Source organism: Malus sylvestris, chromosome 17 (genome assembly GCF_916048215.2).
Source record: "Malus sylvestris chromosome 17, drMalSylv7.2, whole genome shotgun sequence".
Taxonomy (NCBI): domain Eukaryota; kingdom Viridiplantae; phylum Streptophyta; class Magnoliopsida; order Rosales; family Rosaceae; genus Malus; species Malus sylvestris.
Genome location: NC_062276.1, coordinates 6,105,889 through 6,132,142, shown reverse-complemented (window position 1 = coordinate 6,132,142; position 26,254 = coordinate 6,105,889). Strand labels below are relative to the sequence as shown.

Here is a 26,254-nt window from a genome sequence, read left to right as displayed (position 1 = left end):
TCGTCTATACCGCGACTGCAGTCTGTGTGGTATGTTTCTAGCAGGAGAGCGAGTAACTCGCAGGCTGCTGGTTGAACTTGAGCCGGATTGAGTGATTGCTTATCTCCGTCCGCCGTGTTGCCTACTTCAATGTGAGGTGGATGATGCTTCTTGCGGGCCTTGCCGCGAATGAACACTTCGCCTAGAAGGTTGCTCATGTTGATTATTGGAGTGTGGCCCTAACCGTGAGTGTATGTTTGTCCGTGGGCCTAACTGAGAGTGCACTCTCCTCCACGCGCTAAGACGGAAGTATACGCTATCTTTGGGGTCCAGTCGGGAGTGTACTCCGTTTGTTGCTTTTTGCCGAGACGTTGGTGGAGAGGTTTGTCTGCCCTTGTCCTTCTTTGGGACACCGCGTCTGGGGCACGTTGAATCCCGATCCATTGCAAAAGTTGATTCACCAAGGTTATCTGTTGTGCAAGGGCGCTCGTCAACTCTATGACTTGTCGAGACAAGTGTTGTTCACCATTTGGATTAGAATAGCTTAGAAAGAATAGTCTCCTTAAGCAGTGGAAGTGTGGTAAGGTCCGGGCACGAGATTTGAATTGGAAAATGTCAAATCTGCAAAGAAACATGGTGAAAATGCCCCCGGCTCGATGGTTGGCCCGAATGGTTGAGATAGTCTTGGGCCGATCTGGGCTGTTTGGAATGCCACGGGAGCAGGCTGGGCTGCGGAAACAAGTTAGGCCGCGGGGGCAAGCTGAGCCGCGGAAGTAGGTTAGGCTGCGGATGCAGGCTGGGCCACGGGAGTGGACTGCTCGGCAGGAGCAGGCTAGGCCACGGGAATAGGCTGGGCCACGGGAGTGGGCTGCTTGGCGGGAGCAGGTTGGGCCGCAAGAATGGGCTGCTCGGTGCGTGATGCATGCGAGTGCGAGGCTTAAGCTTAGCTTGGCAACACATTGGGCTCGCGTTGGGCTTGCTTTGGTGGCACGGCTCAGGTCGTGGTAGTGGTGACACTATGGACCTCGCCACGGGTGGCTATCGTGGCAGCCACCGCAGTGGTTCCCATGGTGGAACCTTGTGGTGGTGGTGCCGCTCCCCCTAAGATCACATTTAGTCTCGTGGATCGCCGCGGTCCCATTTCTTGAATATTGAAATTTTCACTCGTGGAATTTTTTTAATTTCTAGCCATTGTATTTCTCTTTTACGTTTTATCAAAGAATCTTTGCAAATAAAAAAATTCTAATAATAAGAATGTACGAAAAAATGCAAGTGGACTAGAAAATAGAGAAAAACCTTTTTATGCGAGAGTCTTCTACGAGTGTGTGACTCTTCTCTCAATGAAAGCACCAATTTGCGGATGCAAATTTCCGCCTTCTTTTTCTTGGAAAAAATTGCACCTACAAAACAATTAACACCTTAGGTCAAGGCCAAGAGCCTCACGTGCCCACGATGAATTGGGGGGGGCTTTGGCCGAAGAACCTCCGATGCCAAAGTTAGAATTTAGATAGAAAAGTATTTGGAGAGTTTTTGAGAGTTTTGCAAGAGTATGGAACTAGTCTTTCAAAGAAAATAGAGTCCTATTTATAGAGCATGGCCGGCCCTTAGATGTTTTTTGGGTGTAATGGTGATTAATTTGGTGATTAATGGATTAATTAGGAATTAATCCATTAATTAGCCTAATTAATTTAATTTATATGGAAGGTTTTGAAGGTTATGGAATGATTTCCTTGTAGAGGATATGGAGTAAAGATGGATGAGATAAATTTGAATTTGTTACCTATTTTGGGCACTTTTGACTTAGTTGATGGATGATTCTCCAATGCTCGCGTGTAGGAAACCCGATGTGTCTCAAGAGTAATTTTGTCCTCTTCACCTAAAAATTCAAGTGTCGCCTCTTGATTATTTTTTGGCTCCACAGCTATGAATTCTTCAATAATTGATGATGACTCAACTTATAAGTTAAACTTGTTATACTTCCGTGGCCAAATACTTCGTCGCAAAACTGTTTTTCCTTGCTGTGTTGCTTATCTGCCCAACTTCTCTGCAATACCGTGGCACACTAGTAGACTTCTGTAACTTTCCCATGTCAAAGAGATTTCTCTGGCCTACATCTGCTTAGATCTAATTACCATATTTCCGAAAAGGAATCAAGCTTGTGGTATAACTGAATATATCGATGGTATAACATTGCAATTCCCATTCGAAGTTCCAACTTGTACAATTCTAATGTTTCCGCGGTTTAGATCGAAAAAGACGACAATACTTTCAAATTTAGAGTAGTACCCTTTGAAATATATGCCATGCTCCCAAGCACCTACGATAGATTGCGCAGAGTACCCACGAAACAAAGAGGAGTGTTCGGGCTAGATCTGTTGTTAGGTTGATTTTATATGCAGGTTTTATACCTCTTACACTTATTATTTAGTCATGATTTTATATTAAATCGGTGAGTTTAATGTTTTTTGTGTGAGTTTTTGCAGAAAAGATGATTCGTGAATAAAGCAGGGAATTGGAAGCTTAAAGTAGAGAAACAAAAAGAATTACTGAGTGGGATGTGAACTGATGGGCTTGAGCAAAGTATGGAATACTTTATCATATAAAATCATGGATTATTAAAGAAAGCCCAATTTAACTACAAGTGCAAAGCATTCGGCTATGTTTTTCCAAAAGGGATTGGACTTTTTGAGAGTCCAAAAGGCACGGGGATTTTAAAGAAGAGAAACGGGCCCATATAGAAGGGAGGAGCCTAGTACTGCAAGAAAGGGGAGAAAAAAGAGGAGATATAAGGCACACTCGCAGACTTCCAGTTAGAGAACGACAGAGAGAAGGTTGCAGATTTCCAGGCCGCATCGCATACATACAAAATTGGAGTGTTGGGTTTCCTTTAAGTCTTCAAATTCATCCATGTTTGTTATTAGTTTGACCATGAACTAAGTCCTTTTGCTAGGACTAGGATGTACTCTTATCATGAACATCTAATTCTCGTTATTTTATATTGATCTCAATTGTTTTTCATGTTGAGTAATTGTTATTATGCCTTATCGTTATCAAATAACTGGCCATTATTTGTGTGAAGAACTAAATTGTGACTGACAAGTTGAGTTTAGTAGATTGCTTCTCATAAGAATTACCATGAATTGCATAATTGAGTAGACATACTGGTTATGATTTGTGTAGTATTGTGTAATTATCCATTGAGCGTAAAGGGTTTTGATTATCTATATCTATGGCTAGACATAGCATGGGTAGATAGTTAGAAACACGATTAGTATATTCTGATAGGAAATATTGACGAATCAAGGGATAATTGCTAGCAACATGGGAATAATTTGATGTTAATATGAATAACAGGATTAGATGGGATTGAGAATGAGAAACTTGATGTCCTAGTGTTTCCATATATTAATATTGCATAATTCATTCACTTTTACTTCGTGTTCGATCAATTGTTCGTCTTTCTTTCGTTTCGTTCCTTTCATATTTGAATTTGTCAACGTAATCCTTCTTTTGTTTAAGTTTAGTTTGAAGTCAATCGCAATAGTAAATTTAGGTTAATCTGATCCTTGTTTAAACGACACTCTACTTATCACTATATTACTTGGACGATATTGTACACTTGCAATTATCAACAACATCTGTCCCTCGCACAACTCTCTTGGGTCTTGCCTATCTGGCAAGGTTTGCTGCTTGATGTACTGCAATATGAATTTGTTATTAGTTTTAATGGTGCCTTTGTGGGGCATTTGTTAGGCCTTGAGGCTTACAATCAAAACTAATATGGGTCTGAGCGTGCCACCGTTACTTTTGTATAACAGATTGTTCTTTTTAGTTATTAAATGGATTGAATACTTGCTCCATAAGTCATTTCGACTTCTTAGTTCCAATTAGATAGTTTACAGATGAGTTAAATATGTATAAAGTTCTTTTCTTGCCTTGTAAACAAGAATTTTTACTCATAATATCATATGTCCAATTAAAGGGAGTTCAGGGCTCTTCAAATTATTTATTTGATTACAGCTTTAGGTTAACAATAAAGAAGCAAGGTTAATTAGATCAGCAAGATTAATCATAGATGATATTTTGAGTGAGAGCAATTGAAAATGATATAGGATCTAATGAAAGATGCATAAACAACAGATTTACTCTATGTAAGTACAAATAAAAGAGACTCAGGCAAGATTACAACCTTGTCAGGCAAGGTTCATCTTCTTGCAACCACTTCTCTTTGTGTTTTACAGGGGTTGAAGCCTTGGAGGATGAAATATAAATCGGGGTTTACTAAAAAGATTCAATACTACAGCACATGGAAAGGTAGCAGAGCTTCTAAAACTTGACAAAAGATGGCTTTCTATGGTGGACATGTGACTAAAAGGGGTAAAGTCTGAACAAACTAAAACTTGCTAGTTTCTTGCTTTGTTGGAGTGCAGAGTTGAATGTCTTTTGTTTGATTGGTTGAGAGTTCTATTTGCATCCCTTACTACTTTTATAGACTTTCCAGCCTGATTGTCCAAGCCTTCCCACTCGGTGATGGCTTCCAGAGTATGGTGAGTCACTATCTACCTTTGTTATTTACCTATCCATGCCATGAAAAAGTACTTTTTGCTGGGGGTGAGCTACATTTCGTCACTTGTCACTTCACATTTGCTTGTTGCCTATTTCTTGGAAAACAAATTATTTTCAATCCTTCATGGGCTGCCAACTGTCCCAGTCCAATTGTCCTTCTACTTTTCACGTTCTTGGGCCTCCAACCGCACTAGACCCAACATTAAATATCCATCCAAACAAGGAGTATGAAAGTTTTTATCACACTAGGACTCACCTTGATGTGTATGTTGTAGTCTTTATCCCACGAGTTTCTTCCTATCGTATATAATACTTCTTCAAGAGCCATATATCGAATTGATTATCTTTTGTTAATGAAGAAACATGTTGAATGGTTAACGATCCTTTCCGAACTGTTCCTTTCCGAAGTCGAAAGAAAGTATGAAGGTTTGGTAAGCACTTCCAAGATCAAAAGAGAAGTAATCATGATCAGCCAATGCATTTTCCGTATCTGCATACATAACTCTTACTTAAGTAATAAGAATTAAGCAAGTCAGTCTATGGTCCTCAGCATCTCCATAGTCCTACGTGATGGAGATAAGAATTAAGCAAGTCTGTCTATTGTATATACAAAATCAAGGAAACAAGATCAAACAAATTCACGTGGAGAACCCACGACCAAAAAGATGTATGATCTAAGTTGAGAGAAGTCCATTTACTTATGTTGATGCACAAAATCAGAGGTCTTGGAACAACGTAAATCCGACCGTGAACCTGCAAGAAATGTAAATAACACAAGATGTATCGTGGTTCACCCCAAGATTTGGGCTACGTCCACACTGATTATGTATTTATCTGAGAGGTGAGGGAGATAACCTCTGAATATGAGAGGGGATGTGAGAGGGGTGAGAATGCTCCAGAAAATGGCCTCTCCTAATTGTGAGGGTGAGGGGTCCTTCTATAGAATAAGGGCTCCTCACTTATTACATATTTGCCCCTTCCTTTATTACATAATTACATTTGAGTCCCCCGAATATTTATACGAGATCTAAATACGGAGGCCCTAAGTATGGTATAAACAGTAGTCCCCCAAGTCTTCAGTCAAGAAAGTCTTTTGGCTGGAGACCTGAAATTCAGTCCATGTGCAGGCCGAAGTAACTAGATGTCGTCTTGAACTGATACTTGATATGAGGCGGTGCTCAAAGTGAAATAATGCTCAACTATAAGTAGCACATGTTGCGAGGCTACTCAGCTTGTGGCTTATGTTGCCTTGGTTGGCTCGGCTTGTGGCGCTTGATGGTGAGGAGGTCCCTTTTATAGATTAAGGGCTCGCTCATCAATACATAAATGATGGGCTAGAGTTGATGTTTGCGGCAAGGCGGTTGCTCAGTAGGCGGCGATGCTCTCTAATGGTGGTGAAGGAGTCCCTTTTATAGAATAAGGGCTCGCTCCTCAATACATAAGTGATGGGTTAGGAGTGATGCTCGCGGCGAGGCGGTTGCTCGGCTGGCGGCGTTGCTCTCTAATGACGGTAAGGGAGTCCCTTTTATAGAATAAGGGCTCACTCTTCAATAAATAAGTGATGGGTTATGAGTGATGCTTGCGGCGAGGCGATTACTCAGCTCGCGGCGTTGCTCTATAATGAAGGTGAGGGAGTCCCTTTTATAGAATAAGGGCTCGCTCCTTGGGCTAGAAGTGATGCTCACGGCGAGGCGTTTCTCAGCTGGCGGCGTTGCTCTCTAATGAAAGTGAGGGAGTCCCTTTTATAAAATAAGGGTTCGCTCCTCAGTACATGAATAATGGGTGCTCTCTAATGAAAGTGAGGGAGTCCCTTTTATAGAATAAGGGCTTGCTCCTCAATACATGAATAATGTGCTAAGTCCCCAAGTATTTTTCATGAGGCCCAGTTGAGGCCCAATATATGGTACATAATGTAGTCCCCCCAAGTCTTCGGTCAATAGAGTCTGTTGGCTGGAGACTTCAAATTGAATCCATGTATGGGCCGAAGTGGCGGTTGTTCAGATGCGGTATTTGTATAGCTTGTACTGAAGCTTTGTAGGTGAAGCTTTGCAAGTGAAGCTTTGAAGCTAGAGCTCTGTAAATGAAGCTTTCGAAGCTGGAGCTTTTGTAAATGAAGCTTTTGAAGCTAGAGCTCTGTAAATGAAGCTTTCAAAGCTGGAGCTTTTGTAAATGAAGCTTTTGAAGCTGATTGACATGAGTGATGCTCATGAATGTTTATGTTGATTGATATGAGCGATGCTTATGAATGTTGACATGAGCGATGCTCCTGAATGTTAACATGAGTGATGCTCATGAATGTTGACATGAATGATGGTCATGAATGTTTATGTATAATTGTCATGAGGGATGCTCATGAATGTTTATGTATGAATGACATGAGTAATGCTTATGTATAATTTGGAGTACTGGGCGTGCTTTTGATCACCTGGTTGGTGGCATGAAATGAGAGTACAGGTTGTACATTTCATCACCTGGGTGGTGGTAATAGCGGCAGGTTGCCGAATAATTTTAGAGTACGGGTTGTACATTTCATCACCTGGTTGGTGGTAATGGTTGGTGGTAATAGCGGCAGGTTGCCGAATAATTTTGGAGTACGGGTTGTACATTTCATCACCTGGTTGGTGGTAATAGCGGCAGGTTGCCGAATAATTTTGGAGTACTGGGCGTACTTTTGATCACCTGGTTGGTGCTATTTTGGGCTTATGGACCTTCGCCCTCCACACAACATTCCAGCCCATTTATTTTAGGCTTTGTCATTTTTTTTTTACCCTCTGATGTGGTTTATACATATTACCCTCTGATGGGGTTTATACAGATGTCTCCGAAAGATAATAAAAATAAATTACATCATTCTGGTGGGATGTTTATTCCTTGCTTTTGCAGTGTCCCCATATGCTTCCCTTTTGCTTCCTCTTCTCACTTTCTTTTTCTTTTCTTTTTTTTTCTGCGTAGGCGCAGTGGATTTTGATCTAAATCTGCCAATAGCATTGCTTATGTCAGTGCTTTTGCTTTTGTTTCCCGCAGCTCACTTGATTGCTTTTGCCTTTCCTTTGCATTTTTGTTGCTTTTGTTTTTGTTTCCCATGTGCTCTCCTCGCTCATTCTCTGATTTTTCTGTCAGCAAGACTTTCCCTCTTTTCAAGGCTATTTTGCCTCCACATGGTGGGTAAGAAAGTGCATGACCCATGTGCTTTCTTCTCTGATTTTTCTGTCGGCAGGGTCCCCTTTACCATCTTGGGTCCCGTCTCCAACTGCTCTAAACTCCATGTGCTCTCTTCTTTTTGCTTTTTCTTTCCACTGCATCTGAACACTAGTTGGTGTACTCCAGCTGTAAAATCTGTGAGATCTGGAGAAAAATGTCTAGAGAAATGCAATAGCTGATGCACAAATGTTGATGGACCATATTTCGGGATTCGAGAGACCACCATGTTTCGAGGTTCAGTTGGTGGAGATAAGGGGCTGGTGGTTGAACTCGATGAGGAGGGGGGTCGACCCAGGTGGCGAGGTCGGAGGGACTGTAGAAGACGGCATCGGAGGCGATGAGAGGTCGCAGTAGGAGTTGAAACCGCCGAGGTTTTTCGACGTAGCCGGAGTTGCTGGACGGGTTCAGGACTAAAAAGTACTATAGTCTTCCTCTTCAAATCCTCTTGGAAAGGCACTGGGCCGAGACGGACGGAGAGATCGACTGCAAGAAGGTGAGGGATTGTTCAAAGGCTTCTTTATGAGCTCCTACTTCAACTGTATCACCATGTCTCACTTTGAACACAATCCAGATAGGCTTGGTCTGGATGACAGCATGGCGAAGAGTACCAGGCCTGGGGTTAACAGGATCATTTGCTGCTGTTGCTAGTAAAGGTGGTCTCGGAATAGTTGCTGCCCAAGACACTGCTTTGTCAAACTTGTCGGATTGTTCGACTCCAAATCGCTGTCATGAAGATGGTAATGGTGGATCAATCCGTCAATCTGTCCACCTCTGGGCCTCATCTCTAGATTACCAAATGAACGGTTGTTATTCCGTTCTTTGCTCACTTTAACGACGCCGTTCAGTTCCTCTTTGCAATCCTTTTTCTTCACAACGCCTTGAGAATGCCTTTGCTCCCGACGAACATCGAGCTTGCACGGGAAGAATAATATCCCTGAGTCCTGAGAAGCCGTGTTTGTTGCGCGATGCCGTAAATAGACAGCAACGACAACAAGCTAGCCCTTTTGATCTGAACCGGCTGACCCTTCCGGAATCCATCCAGCATGAAATTGACCTCGTCCACGGGCTCCATCATCTCCCCAAACCCCTGCGCCTCCATCAAGGTCGACGTCGCAAGAATAGACGGCGTCGGCGGCGGCCTGTAGGAATTCTTCCCCACCGCCTCCTTCCGAGTCTTAGTTTTCTTAGATCTCCCCGAGACGATGCCGTTCAAGGAAAGGCGTTTCAAGGAGGATTCTTTGGTGACGTAAAGGTCCGAATCGAAATGGGCCGACCCGGAAGGCGAGTCCTCCTGAGACAAGAAATTGAAAGGGTCGCCGCTGCTTTCTTGAGGCTGCGATAGGAAAAATTCGAAGGGGTCGCTAATGACGTCGTCGTCGTTGTGAACGCCGTCATTTAACTATGTGTCGGAATACGTTCTGGTAATGCCCCCTCCCTTGCGACAGTCGTACATTCTCACGATCATCTTGGGTAAACGGCGGCGTTTTGGGTGTGGCTGGGTTCCTTCCTCAGCGTTATCGGTTCGGGACGGGCATGTCTGAACTGAAGGGCGAAATTGGAAAATTGTAGGTCTGGAAGACTGGTACTTCAGGTGAAGAAGAATGAGAATGAGGTCTTGTGTCCAATTTGAGGAGAGAAATTCGATCGAGGAGGATAGAGAGAGAGATGTGGGTTTTTGGTTCGGGTTTCGATTTGATTTTGGTTTTGCAGATCCACGGCGGAGGTGAAAAAATGAAAAAGAACTGACACAGCTTTTCATATCGTTTCCCACAGATGGCGCCAAATGTTGATGCACAAAACCGGAGGTCTTGGAACAACGTAAATCCGACCGTGAACCTGCAAGAAATGTAAATAACACAAGATGTATCGTGGTTCACCCCAAGGTTTGGGCTACATCCACACTGATTATGTATTTATCTGATAGGTGAGGGAGAGAACCTCTAAATATGATAGGGGATGTGAGAGGGGTGAGAAGGCTCCAGAAAATGGCCTCTCCTAATTGTGAGGGTGAGGGGTCCTTTTATAGAATAAGGACTCCTCACTTATTACATATTTTCCCATTCCTTTATTACATAATTACATTTGAGTCTCCCGAGTATTTATACGAGATCTAAATACGGAAGCCCTAAGTATGGTATAAACAACTTATATTATGACACGTGGTGTACTAGATCGTCTTTCAGACATGCTGCAAAATCTCTCCTTATTGAGAATGACACGTCCCTCTTCAGTGGAGGTGCTTGGCTTTTAAATTCCACAAGGTAATTCTCATAAGGTGAATGCATGTGGTATTTACACGCTCTGGTTAATGTATGGTTGAATGCTGAGTTGGGTGGTGCATGCAGACATTGAAATTGGAGTTGGTAGAGAATTCTAACAAGGAATTTTATGTCGGATTTGGATCCTCTCCTGAGTTAATGGAGTGGATCCTCCTGACCAGTCATCATGGGCCGTTGGATTTTTATCCAACGGCTACAAACAGGGAGGTCTATTTAAAGTTATAATAATTATAGCCGTTGGATAAAAATCCAACGGCCTATGATAACTGGTCAGGAGGATCCTCTCCATTAGCTCAGGAGAGGATCCAAATCCTTTTATGTCTTCCTAGGTCATGATGGTTAATGCATTTATTGTGGCAATTGTGGGGAGAGACTTTGGTGTATCCAAAATATGAGTCGATACACTTTATGTTATAATACATTCATCGATGTCAATGTTGATAGTATTTGTAGGAAGGTTTCTTATGTTCCAAATATTTTTTAAGCCACTAACATGTGAATCGTCATCTCGAAGTCCAAACATTTTTTGATATATGTAATTTTAAAAAATATGATATCTTTGGTCTTGGTCTTATCACGTGATGAATTACCATATCCTGCGATATTTTAAATGTTATTGCTCGGCGGTGCCTTCTACTGACTCTCTACTTGCTGGGATGTCTTTTCCCTGCTTATAACATTGTTGGTCTTAAAATCTGTCTCGGCTAACAAGCCAAGGATTTCTTGGTCTTCTAGTTTGTGTAGCGAGCGTGGTAACTCAGCTGCCTAAGGTCGAGCGAGTAAAGATGTAAGTTGGTGATTTTGGTTGGCTTAAATTGACCTCTTTCAATGTGATTGATGGTCGAGCAAGGAACTCGTCTCGAATCGAGGCTCTCTGTGCCTTGGGTGAAAGAACTTTAGATTGGGGGTTGTTCGTGAAAGTGATGTGGAATGGATTTAGTGGTTGATATGGTAGGATGGGATGCACGGAAAAGAAATCGTATCAACCCAAATGAATTGGTCGAATAGATCGAACCGATAAGTAACTAAATTTCAATAATCCTATTGCAAGAAAATAAAGTGCGAGAAAATAAGAATTACACTTGAAATTACGTTAAAATGAGAAAAATAAAATTACTTTATAAATTAGAAAAAAATAAGGAGTTACTCGCGCCAACTTGGAAGCGCGTCCCCTCGACTTGAACGCGAGATTACAAATCTAGGCCAAACAAACATTGCTGCAATTTTCACCCTTTTGCGCTTACTTCAATGAATTCATTTTATCAACCAAAAAATAGAGCCATATAGAGAGGTTGTCTTAGTAACTAACCCAAAAATATCTATTGAATTGGAATTTTCTTTTACACTGTTTGGATAAGAAAAACAATCTTGAGAATTAACTAAAAGCCGGGAATTGACGACAAGAATTTGTATTTTCCACGTTTGGCTAATTGGAGGAAAGAAATCGATAATTGCCGAGCTGATAAAAAAAAACACAGAAATTGGGGGTCCAATTCTCCGAGTTCAAATTCCTCAAAAATGGTCGTCATTTCACAATTCCAATTTTCTGAGCTCAACATGAGTTTTATAAAGCGGATATTCGTGCTGTTCCCAGAAGCTCTGCCGTTCCCGATTTCTTTCTACAACTCTTCGATGGAGGTGCTAATTAATGCTCTATTCGCGATTCGGACGGTGAGATTGCTTCGTTAGACTGCTCCCTCTGTGTTGTCGTACGATGCAAACTTGCTGCATAACAAAATTAGGGGGGTGGGGGGCTGTAAATCCTGTGGACTCTGGAAATCAGGGTTAAGAGAGAGGAGAGCGGCTGGGTTGTGGGTTTCTGGTTTTTCTGCAAATTTCATTTTACCGCGAGTTTATTTGGTGCCTATGAATTTTGGGTTTTATATATTTCATATTTCTCTTGTTTCACTCTCTTTTGCCATATATGGGTTTCACTTTCTTTGTCTTATAATTTGTCCTTTTGAAATTCCACATACATAATCTCCAAACAATAAAATTTGCAATTGACGAAATTTTATTTGATGAGAATTTAAATTCTGTCATTTTACAATTTCTAATAATTTGCAATTTCTTTATCCAAATGTAGGATTAGAATGGAAAGCACATACATAATTGGCCAAATAGAAAGCACATACATAATTGGTCAAATAAAAAGCACGTACGTTAACTTCTCTTTACAAATTTCTTAAAAAATAAGAAACTTCAAATTCGAATGCTCCCAGTCCAAAAGTAGAAAAGACTCAACGAGCAGCGGAAATTGCAACCATAGGTACGAGGCAAGTGGAACACTGGCTAGCAAAATGGTTGGAATAACAATCCATGATTTTCCGTCAAGCATAATGTAAATGGCACAAGAAAAGACAATCATCATGCTGGCAATAGATAAAAAGAGGGTGAAAAGGCCTATTATCATTTTTGTGGGCAAGGATCCATGGAATTCATCTTCATGATAACGTGAAGTGATAACGCCCAAAAACATGATAACCGAAGTTGTGGAAGAAAACAGTGAGAGTGCATCTGAAACCATAAATGCTATGAAGACCTTTTTAGTTAAGAATATAGGAAGACCTGTACCTCCATCGTATCCACCAGGAACTGTGAATACTGCAGCGAACATTATGGTGATAATAAGAGTACCTACAATTGTACAAGAATTTGCTGTTTCCTTCATTGATTTTTTTGCATCTTTCCACATTTCTTTGTGATTCTCCGTAAATACTTCTCGCGGTGTCTTCTTATCATTGTTTTTAGATTCACGATCCATGGGATCTACAATGCTCTCCACCTCCTGCATTTTTTGCGACAATTTTTTTTATATATGTATCTTTGAAATCTTTATTGCTTCATTTAAATCTTTGAACTTTTGTCGTTTGAGACACCACATAACCCAAAATCATTAGTTAAGCACGTACACCACATAATCCAAAATCATTAGTTAAGCACATAGGATGATAATATAGTACCTAGTCAAATCATAATGTTAGGGTTATTATATTAACACCCCACAAATTGTTGAATAAACCTTACATACTTAATACACCCCATATTTGCTTTTTTAATTAAAAATTATCTTAATACACCCCCACTTACTTCCCCATAATACCCTCACACCCCACATTCTTAATATACATCTTACATTTTATATATGTACCCCATATTTTCTATACACCCCATATTTCTCAAATCTTATAAAGCTTTTAATTTGGACAAATAATGCCGACTAAAATTTTGACAAAAGATGCCGTCTGGGATTTAAAGCATATGTTGGTTGTTTTCAATTCCACCATTAAAACCCATGTCGTCGATTTTTAATATTTGGTGGTAATTTTAGGTGTTTAATTCTTTATGTAATCTCTGTGATCTCTAAAAGATGAATACGAACATAGAAGCTTGAATAACGCATTAAAAGCAAGATTAAATAATTATCGATGTTGTCAAAATCACTAAAATAATAAATAATATGAAGTCTTACCTTATGTGAAGCTTCCGAAACATCGATTTTGTGTTTCATTCGTCAAAAATAAATTTTCTCAATCAACATGTTTGTAGTTTCATTAGTTAGAGTTTTGTTCAACAATGGAGGGTCGAAGAGATTTTGATAGTTGAAGAAGATAAATAATACGTTAAAAGTGATTTAGAGTGTATATATAATTTTTTAAATTTATTTTTAACCTAATAAGGTCAAAATTGTGATTGCATAGTAGGATAAAAAGTTATTTAATGTGGGGTGATTTTAACATTTTATTGGGTGCTAATATAAAAAGCCTAATGTTATCCATTTTAATTTCAATTCTTTCCTGTTATGTTTGTGCGTGTCGACAAACCTTTTGTTTTTATTTTTTATTTTTAAAGTGAAGTAACCTCTGCATTCTCTTTTTTCTTTGAAACTGAATAAATAAATTATATGTGAAGGGCTAGGGAAAAATGAGAGTAAAATTATAGCCACAAAATATATGTAAACAACATATAGGGAAAATACTTCATAAATATAAGCATATATAGATAGATAAATAGATAAATAGTCACCTTGAACCATTGTAGTTCTCTTTGCATTTGCAAAGTTGCACCGTGAATGTGATCAATTTGTGACAATGGGGTAATCCTTGCTACCGTATGTAGCATATTATTGCCGAGGTTATCTTTACGCTTCACTGTTTTCTTTATCATTTCGGAATGCCAGCCATATCCGGATTTATCGAGACCATCTTTATCTTGTTTTCGGAGAAACTTACATATAATATTATAAACATTGTAGTGACGACATTCAACGGCAATGTGGAGTAGGCTTTGATTTTTTTCGTTCCTAACATCAAGTATGTCATATGGGAGAAAATGAGTAATATACTTCGCATGCCCTCGTTCTGCTGCCACGCACATGGCTTCCACCAATTTATTTTCTTTATAACGATTCATATCTCCTTCACTCATTGCTTTACACATGAGAGGTAGAAACTGTTGGACCCGTTCATGCACCAATTTTATCTGATATATACGATTGATTCCTAGGTTCATTAAAAAAAAAGAATCATTTAAAAATAATATTGACTATTAATAAAACTATCATAAAAAAAATTAAAAAAAATCAATCAACAATATAAATGTATGGCCCACCCAAAAATGTTTGGAAATTCGCCACTATCCTTCGGAATAAACTCGTTCCTGCATTACAAGTCAAATTTGATGAAAAACAAAACAAAAACATTTTATTTATCACCAACACCATTTACCATTTCCCTCGTATCAGTTATTTTTCCATTAGCTGCAGGATATATACTAATTTTCTACCATTAGTTTGAATTTTACTTTATGCTGTCAGTTTAATTACCTTTATTTTTCATTTTCATTTTCATATAATTTATTTCCCTTCCTTTCCTTTTCTTTTAGTCGCTTTTTAATTTTAGAAACCCATTCTCTCTCTCCCTCTCCCTCCTCCCTCCCGTACCCCTCACTCCCTTTTCCCTTTCACGCTGCAATAGCAACCCAGTAATGACAAACAGCGCCGCCGTCCACCGGCCACCAACGACCGTCAAATTATACCTTCACAATCCTCTTTTCGTCCTCTTTTCAAACCCCAAGATAGTTTCAACAAATTCGTAGCCGAAGTTCCTCAATTTCAGATCTAAGAAACGGCGAGTGCGGGATTTCCGGCGAAACCTGCCGGAATTGGAGCTCGACCCAAGAGGTAAGAATGATCCACTCCTCGTGGGCTGTCCTCCAGTTTAAGTGCTTTTCCAAAATCAAAGCTTTAAGTTTTGGGATCGATTTCTATATTTGGAATTTTAATTCCAGTTTGTGCATGCATGTGGAAGATTGGGGAGGAGGAAGGTGAATCAAGGTTGTTTCCAAGCTGGACCGAGAAGAATGGAAGGTTGTGGGCGAAATTAAGGTGAAATCCGAGAAAACCCTTATTCTTTTTCGGTTTTAATCTGCCCATTTTGTTTATGTTATTTTATTTATCTATTTATTTATTTTGTTGAGTACGATGTGTTCAAGTGTTTTGCTAAGTCAATACATTCCTAAGTAGGAAATATGGCATTAACAAAAACCAAATTGGATTGCAGACATGTAAATTACCTGAGTAAATGAGATGATGCCTTTTATTCTCTTTTTGTTCTGCGAGAGGCCCTTCATCAACATTTATATGACTATCCTTGTTGTTGATGGGAGGAAGAGGAAGAGGTTTTATGTGGATACCTATCAAGATAAGAATACAAGCCCAATCATTAATTCAATGAAATATTCTTCTCAACCAAGATTTTTATGTTAGATTGTGTTTGTTGAACGCAAAATTATTAAGGGAACTATATAGAAGAAGATTTTTCTACTGGGGAGTTGAAGTTATTAAGGTATTAGTTCAACTCCTATAATTAAGGAATTCGCTCTACTAGTAATCCTATAATTATCGGATTATGTGCATTTACATATTGTATATTAATATTTGTACGAAAATAAAAGTATGATGATGTGTAATTCTAGACATTGGACCAATTTCATGTAAGTGGACTAATACTAATAGTGACTTATAAAATTGGACTTATATCAAGCTTTATCTTTTGGAAAGAAAAAAAAAATACAATGAGAAAACAAAAAGCAATTATGTACTAACCATAATAGATCAATTTTTCCCATAAATTGAGCGGCATTCTGCTTTTGAATGCAAAACGATTACTGCCCAATGTTGCTAAGGGGATATTCCCGTCGTGGTCTGTAGCCATGACCAATTTTGGGTAACGATGAATCAAATCCCACGCAATATCTATATATAATACAAGTGTGAGAAGAAAACATTGTAAGTACATATATAGACAAAATTTGTAACCTAAAAAAAAAAACAAAATCAAATGGAGAAAAGTTGTACCAAATCTTTGGAGACGAAAACCGTCAGAAATAAGTTGAGCGGCATCCTTAACTTTTATTGTTTCTAGTGGAGTGCGGTTATAGAGAAAGCGAGCCATTCGATCCCCTTTTGTATTCCCTTGTGCCACCGTAACTAGTGCCTTCCGATCAAATCTCGGTGAAATAGTAAGTAAATTGGGGTTCTTGTTAACCATGCATTCAGCTACTTCAACCCTTTCTGGAAACAGATTTATCAAATCATAAAGAGCTGTGCAATCAGTAACGTCTGTCATTTCCAAGGCTTCGTTATCCATTAAATCCACCAACTGTTGTATAATGCGCACGCTGCACCTCTTCCTGATTGCGTAGTGAAGAGCTGTTGTATGTGGCCAATCTGTCATCCTTGCTGCCTGGGGATGTTGGCGAAGAAGGTTGATCGCAGTATCCCAATCATCAGACTTGACATATTTCACGAAAGTTTCTTGGATGCTCTCATCATGTCCTGCTCCAGGGACACTCCGACCTTCTTCCAATGCTGACTCTGGCCTGTTTGGAATCGGATACGCTTCACCAATTGTCTTGTCTGCCGAAAATGAAAATTTTGATTTATCATTCAATTCTTAATTTTCTTTTTCTTCTCCCTTCCTATATACAAATGCCTACGCGTACGTGTGAAAATAATTACAAAATGATCCTCATCAACTTTTCTTGTATGTACGTACCACTTTCAACATCTGGTGGTCCTTCAACTCGCTCTAATTTCTTTGACAAATCTTGCCATGCTTCTCTGGCCGTGGTTGCATCCTTGATTAAGGGATAATTATCCCCGCAAGAATTTTGGATTGCATATAGGGCCTTGGCATCCTTCTTCTTCCAAGCCTTATATTCTTCTCCTTCAGGAGGTTCCTTAACGGTGCCTTGGACGACGTCCCAAAGATCTTCGGCCAAAAAGTAGGTCTTTATTCGAAAACTCCAATCCTTATAGTTCTCATGGTTAAGAACTGTAGAAACAACTGTAGTAGTCATATTCAACCTGCCCATTTATTCAACGAGATTTTATGTTAATAGGGGCATATGTGAAAGAAAAAAAATGAAACAAAATCAGCTGTCTGTCTAACACCACTTGTGGAGGGCAAGTGCTATAGTGGAAATCAAGCACCCTTGTGGCCCTCCTCATCCAAATTCAAGGCTCCCTTTTCTCCTCAGAACCCCACCTAAATATTGACCAAAAAAAAAAAAAAAAAACGACACTACTCTATATAAATGCTAAGAACAAGAGAATAAATCATAGTATGTGTGTTTTATTTCGAAAGCAAGGCAATCAACAAGATTCAGGAACAAAAACAAACCAAAGTCCCGATTTGACGAGGAAGAATCTGCAATCCGAAACAATTTTTAAAATATAAGTCTCCAAAATGGTTACAAGATTTGAAGATGAAAAGAGAGAAGTGGAGAGAAATTTATAGAAACTCGAAAGAATCTCATTCTGACGTGAGATGAGAAATTTGAACAACCACTAAGACAAGTAAGAATATCATTCTCACAAAAGAAAAAAGACCAAAGTAAAGTATAAAATTGAGTAAGGCTTCAATGCTATGTATCATTCAATTTACGAATGTTTCAGCCTTTAGCTTTGATTTCCATAATGATTTAGATTTTTTATTTTTAATCTCAGCATTTCATTTTCTTTATCATTCATTTTCTTTATCTTTCCTTTTTTGGTCTACTTGTACTCTTATCTTTTCTCTTTTTACAAGAAACGATAGGTTGATAGTTCATTTAAAGTAATGCTAGGGAGAACAAACTTCTAAACCAAATTTTGTAAACTAACTGATGTGGATGTTGATGATTGGATTATTACTTAAGTGTTGATTAACGTGCTTATTTCATATTGGTGACATATTATTTTATTTAAAAATTTAGTATCTCTATCATTATCCTTTTATTTAACTTGCAAACTAATACAAAGGTGCTGATTGGGGACAATGCTCCAATAACAAGAAAAATGATCTAGTGTGAATTTTCTCGGACAAGGGAACCATAGTAAACCCCTAAACGGCTACCACATGTACCAAAACTACACACGCCACTATACTAATCTGTCGCAGAACGATAGATGAAACAGATTTCTAGTAGTGACCACAAGTCATCGTCGAACAGCGAGGCGCCACCCATACCACAAAACGATAGATGCAACATATTTGTATCAGTGACTACAACAAGTCATTACCAAATAACGAGGTTACATAAAGTCATCGCAGAGAAGTGATACCACGTAAATTTATCATTGGTTGACGAAATCATATAACTCATCGCTCAAGACGAAAACTACATCCAGCCAATGCTGTAGAGAAATCCAACAGGCGAGAGAACGAAACTCAACTTAACTACTTCACGCAGGAAATCACTTGTCGGCTCATTCCAATGTAGGATTAGTACACTCCAGCCAAAGCTACTTGCAATGTCAAGCTCAAGTGGATCTGCAACGTCCATGAGTCAAGTTTGAAAACTCCAAAAACATATAAAAATATAAAAATACAAAAATTGCTCACCATCCCCGAATATAATAAAATAAAATAATAACTAGAAAATTATATTCCACGTGAAACTGGTGGTAGACGTGTGAAAGATATGATCTACATATATGTACAGCCTTCTTAAACACATTTGATAAGTGGAGTGTTCTTTGCTCCTCCCATCATGCATACGGCCGGTTTGATTTTCTTCTTTTCAGTAAGAGCATCTTTAATAGTGTAGGCCATTGAATAGGCAAACTCATTTTGATGAGTCATGTAAGGTCAAAATAAACTTCAATGGCATAGGCAATTGATGTCTACTCCTCAAAAGTAGGCAATATTTTCTATTTTCACTCATAATTTATAGCTTCTCGCGTATCATTTTATATTCTAATGGTCGAATTGAAAAAGTCTTACGAAAACAACAATAAAGATTAAACAAATATGTGAGAGGCTAAAATGAGTGTTTATAATTTCTTTATTTTTTTACTACACTACAAGTAGGGAAATCGGGCCCACAACACTTTTTATAGGCTAAAACCTTTTTGGTCACCTTGTATGTTTAAAATCTATTTTAATTACTATGTTTTTCATTTAGTCAAAATGGTCATTGTGTTTTCCAACCTTTACAATCTGAGTCACTTTCTATTAAGAAATATATATACTTACATATTAAAAATGAATTAAAAAAATACTAATAATTTTATACAAAGAGTGTAAGACTAGGCTAGTAAAAATTGAATGAAAGGGAACACACAAAGCCACCGGCCTCCTTCCTAGAAAGCAAAAACAGAGCCAGCGATTTAAATATATGGTGTATGTGCCCATGTTTCAAGCACGCTAAAAAAATTCCTAGAATTTAAATTATAAAACGCATTCGCAACAAATAAAATGACCACGAAAATAAAAAGGTCAAAAGGTCAAAAGTAGCAAAACTAAAGCAAAATGCGGAGGGTTAGTTGTCTCTGAAGGAACTCAGCAACCCGTTATAGCGAATAACTCCAACAAAAGCAAATTCTTTTATAAGGCAGCTCATCGGCTCCACCAAATCCCAAACAAAACCTGGACAGCAAGGAAAGAACCCATATGAATGAATTCACAGGTCCCACAACTCAGGGAACAAAAAAAAAAAAAAAAAAAAAAAAAACATCGACCAGAAGATTGTAAAAGCACATACATCCCTTCAAACGGAAGAATCGCACCACGTTCGCATCCCTTGATTCTAAAGCACATACATGCCTTCAAACTGAAGAATCGCACCACGTTCAACATCACCATCATCATCTCATCATCATCAATGCTATATCAGTTTGTAAGAGAGATGTAATGTGTAAGTATCAAAATTATAATGAGAGAATCCACTACGATATATATTGAACTTCTCTTTCCAATTATATTATAATTTTTAGCCTCTTGATTGTTTTTATTTTATTTTTATTCATTATAAAAATCTGTTTGACTGCCGTATGCCACTGAAGCTCAAGGGAAAATTTTATGGGACGACAATAAGGCCGGCAATGCTGTATGGCACGGAATGTTGGGCGGTGAAGCATCAACACGTACATAAAATGGTTGTAGCGGAGATGAGGATGCTTCGTTGGATGTGTGGGCACACGAGAAATGATAAGATTAGGAATGAGGATATCCAAGGTAAAGTAGGGGTAGCTGAAATTGAAGAAAAGATGAGAGAAAATCGGTTACGATGGTTTGGACATGTGCAAAGAAGGCATACTCACGCTCTGATTATAAGATGCGACTACGGAACAGAGGTCCAGGGCCAAAGGGTTGGAGGAAGACCTAGGAAAACTTTGGAATAGACTCTAAGAAAAGACTTAGAGTACTTGGATCTAACGGAGGATATGATACAGAACCGAGCGCAATAGCGTTCTAGGATTCATATAGCCGACCCCACTTAATGGGAAAAGGTTTTGTTGTTGTTGTTGTTTTTATAAAAATCTACTGATAGCATACTTAATGAAGCGGGGATTTTCTGACCTTTGGCAAGAAATCATTCCGATTGGCTTATGTTCTGTTGATAGCTGAAGCTGAAACGAACAAAAGACATCAGTATATCATCACTGTGTTGGTTAACTACCGTCTACATTATAAGATCGTATCCACAAGAAAGAGGACAAATTAAATCTGCTAATGAGAAGCAAAAGAACGTAAACAAGCCAAAACTGAAAATCTTCACTAGAAAGCAAAACCAAAGCCTGCTATTCAGAATTTAGATCATAAAATGCATTTGCAACAAATAAAATGATCACGGTAATCAAAAAGTGAACAGAGTCGAAAGCAGCAAAACTAAAGCAAATTGTACTGGGTTAGTTATCTCTGCAGAACTCAGTAACCCGTTAATAGCGAACAACGCCACAAAAGCAAATCCATTTTGGAGGGCAGCTGATCGGCTCCAGCAATTCCCAAACAAAACCTGGGTAAGCACCAAGGAAAGAACCCAAATGAATGAATTCACAGGTTCTAAAACTCATGAACAAGAAAAAACACAACATGGACTAGAAGATTCTAAAACACTTACATCCCTTTAAACTGAAGAATCGCACCATGATCGCATCTCTTGCACAGCTTCATAACGGCAAAGAAAATATTGAGCATGCGAGCATATGAACATAATGTCCCTCGCACCAGGGGAAATGACAAACAAAGGAAGTCAAAAAACAAAAGATCAAAAGTGGACTGAAAATTGTGCAAAGCAAGACAAAACAAATTCATAGCTATTCACACAATTAAATCCAAATGTATCAGATTATTCATTGTAAAAAATAAAATGACTCCTAAATAAAAATCGTAAAGTAAGTTGAATATTGAAGATCAGCAGGATAGATAGGACATGTGGAAAGACAAAAATATTCTATTAAATAGAAAAACTCAAAAAGAACACTCATTAGGTGAGTGAGAAATAATAAACCAAGAACTGAGAGGCAGATTAAGTTCAGCAAACACAGGTAAAATTATGCAAAAGGTAGGTTGGAATCACGTTCTCTCTTATATAATTGATATCTGCGTGGCTGAGCGCCTCCAGGAAGTGATAATGCCTGATTCATGATTTCTTCCAACTTGCGTTTTAGTTCTGCTTTACCTCTCTTGACAGATTGTTCGGTAGGACCCTCAATAAACAGGAACACCTTGGGATCTCCTGGCCCTGGAACCTTGCCTGGCGGGAAATATTGACCCCTGATAGTAATGGCAGCTCCAGTCAAGTCTGATATAGGGCCCAAAGTTTCCTTGTGGGTAACCTTCCATCGGGCATTCTGGGGAATATCATTTATTTCCAACTCTGCTTCAAAGTGCTCAGGCATTGCATCAGCTTGAATTTTTGCCAGGTTATGCTTCAAATTCATGGCAACTGCAATTGCTGCAGCCCGAGCTGCCCCCTAGTGTCCAACAAGTGCCAGACCCATCCCAGGCACAACGGCTGCTGTTCCTGGTAAAGTTACACTACCAAGGACACCTGAAAAAGAAACAGGTAATCCACCATTGGGAAGCATTTGGGCAGCAGAGACAGGGGTCTGTTTAAGACTTTATGTGCCGAGACTTTAACCTGGTGAGGGAATATGGCAGAAAACAATACAGTCTGATGATCTGACCGAATACTTTGAACACTACGATTGATTTGAAGTCCAAAACCCAAGTCAAACATTTGATCAGCTTCATCCACAACTAAGTAAGTTACTCTCTGCAGGTTTGTTATCCTCCCTGCATTTGTACAAAGTATGTCTATCATCCTACCGGGGGTACAGACGACAAATGCAGCACCGAGCTTCAACTCACCGGTCTGTTGGGCAATACCAGAACCTCCATATACAGGGACAAACCTGAGACTAAGTGCCTTGGCAAACTTGAAAATAACACTGTGAATATGCTGCACAAGCTCCCTACTCGGTGCCATTATAAGACCAATAGGCTCATCCAGCTACCACAGGTGGATGGTCCTTGATATGCCCCAGCATTGGCAGCACATATGCAAGGGTTTTGCCTGAGCCAGTTTTTGCAATGCCAATGCAGTCTTGACCGCTCATAATTATAGGCAATGCCTGAGCCTGAATTGGTATTGGCTTTTCATAGTCGAGCTTCTTTATCATTTCCAAGATTTTATTTGTAACTCCAGTTGGGTAAGGTCTAAATGGGCTTTGGGACATCCTTACCATGTATCTTCACTTCCAACTGTTTTCGGTATGCACCCACATCTTCTGGGGTCATTTTTGAGATCTCCTTCACATCAATGTAGAAATTTTTCCGGAATGGTTCATAATCTATCTTTGAGTGGTCCACTAGACAAAGTTTCTCCACTTTTTTGTTTGTCACCCTTTTTGTGAACTCATCATCGTCTTCATCTTCTAAGGGATTGTCATTATTCTCAATGTCCCCATAATCCGAGTCTGAATCCTCCCCAGGAATTATTCTGCCTAAAGATTTATTTGAACCTTTTTCAACAGAAACTATTGATTGTTCCACAGCATTGGCCAGCTTCTCAACGTCAGGCGGCACCGTAGAATTATAAAAGCGTCTAATGGATCAATTTCATCATCCTGCAAAGCAGGTGCAGCTGTTTCATTCTCGGAATCAACCTCCAAGACAGCTCCATCCTCTTTGTCAGTGCGATAGGCTTCTCCGTCCTGTCTCTTCATCATCAGATTCTCCCTCAAGAGTCCAGGTCTTTACAGAATTGGGTTCATCAACATCCACTTCCCGGTGCTTCTCTCCCTCAGCTTCTTTCTTCTTCCTTATGAACTCCAGCCACTGCTGAACTCTCCTCCTCCGCCTTTCCATTTCCTCATCCAATTTCTTTTGTATATCCTCTAACTCCTCGGTTGGCTTCTTCTCTTTCATAAATAAATCATCTTCATCACTCTTCTTTACCAGGCTATCAACTTGACCATCCCAATGTCTATCTGACCTACTTCTACTCCTTTCCCCCTCTCTCTCCACATTCTCCTTGTCATCCTTCGTACGTGGCTTCCTATCACTCTCCCTAACATCATCAACCTCCTCCTCACCTATATCATCACTCCGCATCCTTCTCTTTCGACCTTTGTCCCTTTCCTTCTACCAAGCCCTCTCTCTCTTTCTCTTTCTCCCTTTTTCTCTCTCTATCTCTAGTCCTCCTATGACTACCACTCTCCCTATCTCCTCAATGCCCTTCTCTACATTGTCCCTCTCGTCCTCAGAATCACAAAACCCGTCTCTTGCGGAATGACTAGATCACAATCTCTCTTATCTCTATTTTTTCACCTATGTCTCCTCTCTCCATTCCCCTCCTTTTCGCCATCCCGACAACCGCTAATCCTTTTTTATTCTCGCTCCTTCTTAGGTTTATGTTTGCCCCCCTCTACCATTGCTTTTAGTTCCCTATATAACAATAATACTTCTCTGCAATTGAATTCACAAAACACACATAAAAAAAAATAAAAAATCATTCATTTCCTGGATTATATACAATTCAGACCAAGACAATCAACAGGAAGGAAACCAATTAAGACAAGGAAAACACTAAAAGGAAAACCCTAAATACAAACCGAATTAGAAGAAAACAAATTCGTATAATGAACAACTGGTCTAACTCGTACATGTAGAGGCGAGCACACTATAATGAACAACTGGTCTAACTCAAGTCTGACTTAAATTGATGATTGGAGTCAACGGATGAACCATATGACCAAGGTTGTTCCTGCCTTCTAATTTATGCTGTCCAATTATTCCGTTGCCATCTTCTTTTTTGTTGATTTGATTAAAGCGTTATCATAACTTCCCTCACCAGGTTCTCTTTCTTGGAACATAATCTAAAAACTGAAATAAAAGGTCAACTAATCAGCCATGTTGATGCCCGAAATTGGTTTTCAACAGTGGGATGACCAGTGAAACTTGAAGTCTAACAATTCGTCCAAACATGAGATTTTTCAATGTACCTATAACACAAAAAATGCATTGAAACTATAGACAAAAGATAAAAACATGCATTAAAAATAGGGAACTTTAACGAAAAGTACCCGGTACTGTTCACTTTAACGAAAAACCACATTTTTACAGTAAAAAATCAATCCTGATACTATTCACTTTACCCTTTATTTTGTCCTTATCATTAAAATTCAAAGTTTTCAAGCCATTTTCATTAGTTTTCCTTTAAAAATAACCCTCTTCTGGAAATCTTTGCTTAGTGAATAATTACCGAAACCGAGTTCTCTGAAATTTCATGCAATGCAATTAATCATCTCATTTTTTTTTTCAATTTTGAATTTCTTCCACAAATCTTTCAGTTTATGGAATTTGGAAATCGATCATTGGTTGACTATTTGTAGTTTTTGCAACAACACGTACAGTTGTACCTTTCCTGTACAAGTTGTCCCAAAAAACATTAGATTTTGTTCTTAATTTTGTACTTGCCTCAGGAATATATGCCGTTCGTCCATCTTTTTGCATGCACGTCATTATTCTTCCACAGTACTGTTACTGAAAGTCCTAGGATGGGTACTAACTTAATCTATAAATGACAACTTAACGCTAAAGCAAATTATGGTTTCTATTAATCAGTTATTCAAAATTAATCCTACACAAATATTCAACATGAATATAAAAAGCACACACATGATGTAGGATTTAACGAGGCAAAACCCACCATTGGGAAAATCCTCGGGCTACCAAGCCAGGAAGCACTAAGAAAGAAAGAATACATAAAGACTTACAAAACTCATCAACTAGACACTCATACCAGTTGGCAGCTTTGTCTTCGCGCTTTGCTACTCGATCTTTCTTCAGTCCTCGAGTTGAAGTGGCACGGTACTAACGCAACCGTCAATCACCTTTCCCTCGAACTTTGCACAATGCTAACTCGATTATGCAGAATGTTTATATGATGAAGTGTTTATTTGGAAAACAATCAATTACGAAAATCACAAAGCTCATTTCCATAATTGGTATTCAATTTAAAACCTCAAAGAAAAACAGCATGAAAAATAATATCTTCTCTTAAAAACCCATGCTGTTGGAACCATAAGCAAACAACAGTATTTCAATTATTTTTCAACGCACACGAAAAACCCAACTGATGTTTCTTAAAAAATCCTTTTCAATAAAATCAGTTTCTATGCATAAAATGGTTCACTTGAAACAATTTCAAAGCTTCCTTATAAATCCTCAATGCACGGGAACCAATTTAACCTGATAAGATTTCATAACTAAAACCTGTTTTAGCTAAATCGACACTCCATATTGATCAATAACTCTACCAACACCCAAACACGTTTTGATAACACGGTTTGAAAAGTCTCAATACCATCAGATTAGTCCTAATGCAATTAGACTATTTTGCATGCTTTAAAATCTCGAATATAAAGGAATAAGATATTTTAAAGAGATAAACCA

The 26,254-nt window shown here is 38.9% G+C and overlaps 1 protein-coding gene, 1 long non-coding RNA gene and 1 pseudogene across 2 annotated transcripts in view; 1 reads left to right on the top strand and 2 right to left on the bottom strand.

The window, feature by feature from the left end:
* LOC126610043 (uncharacterized) overlaps window positions 1-15,575 on the top strand; it is a 54,246-nt gene extending 38,671 nt beyond the window's left edge. The window contains exon 2 of the long non-coding RNA XR_007618350.1: window positions 15,023-15,575. This is a non-coding gene — a long non-coding RNA (uncharacterized LOC126610043). The remainder of the gene's footprint in view (window positions 1-15,022) is intronic.
* Window positions 1-24,434, bottom strand: part of LOC126610041 (DEAD-box ATP-dependent RNA helicase 42-like) — a 68,774-nt pseudogene extending 44,340 nt beyond the window's left edge.
* On the bottom strand, window positions 12,022-17,704 carry LOC126610021 (uncharacterized). Its single transcript, XM_050277994.1, has 7 exons — window positions 17,084-17,704; window positions 16,384-16,944; window positions 16,132-16,281; window positions 15,600-15,719; window positions 14,637-14,684; window positions 14,052-14,527; window positions 12,022-12,813 (listed from the first exon to the last, which is right to left on the bottom strand). The coding sequence occupies exons 1-7, from the start codon at window positions 17,400-17,402 to the stop codon at window positions 12,211-12,213; spliced, it is 2,277 nt and encodes a 758-aa protein (XP_050133951.1). The 5' UTR covers window positions 17,403-17,704; the 3' UTR covers window positions 12,022-12,210.
* Window positions 24,435-26,254: the final 1,820 nt, after the last annotated feature.

Bases quoted from the DNA above. Each gene is read 5' to 3' on its own strand.
- LOC126610021 (XM_050277994.1), bottom strand. From the start codon at position 17,402: ATGGGCAGGTTGAATATGACTACTACAGTTGTTTCTACAGTTCTTAAC. The intron at 16,282-16,383 runs GTACAACTTTTC...TATTATATATAG, and splicing joins TTTTCGTCTCCAAAGATTTG to ATATTGCGTGGGATTTGATT. The intron at 15,720-16,131 runs GTTAGTACATAA...TTATCTTGATAG, and splicing joins GGAAAAATTGATCTATTATG to GTATCCACATAAAACCTCTT.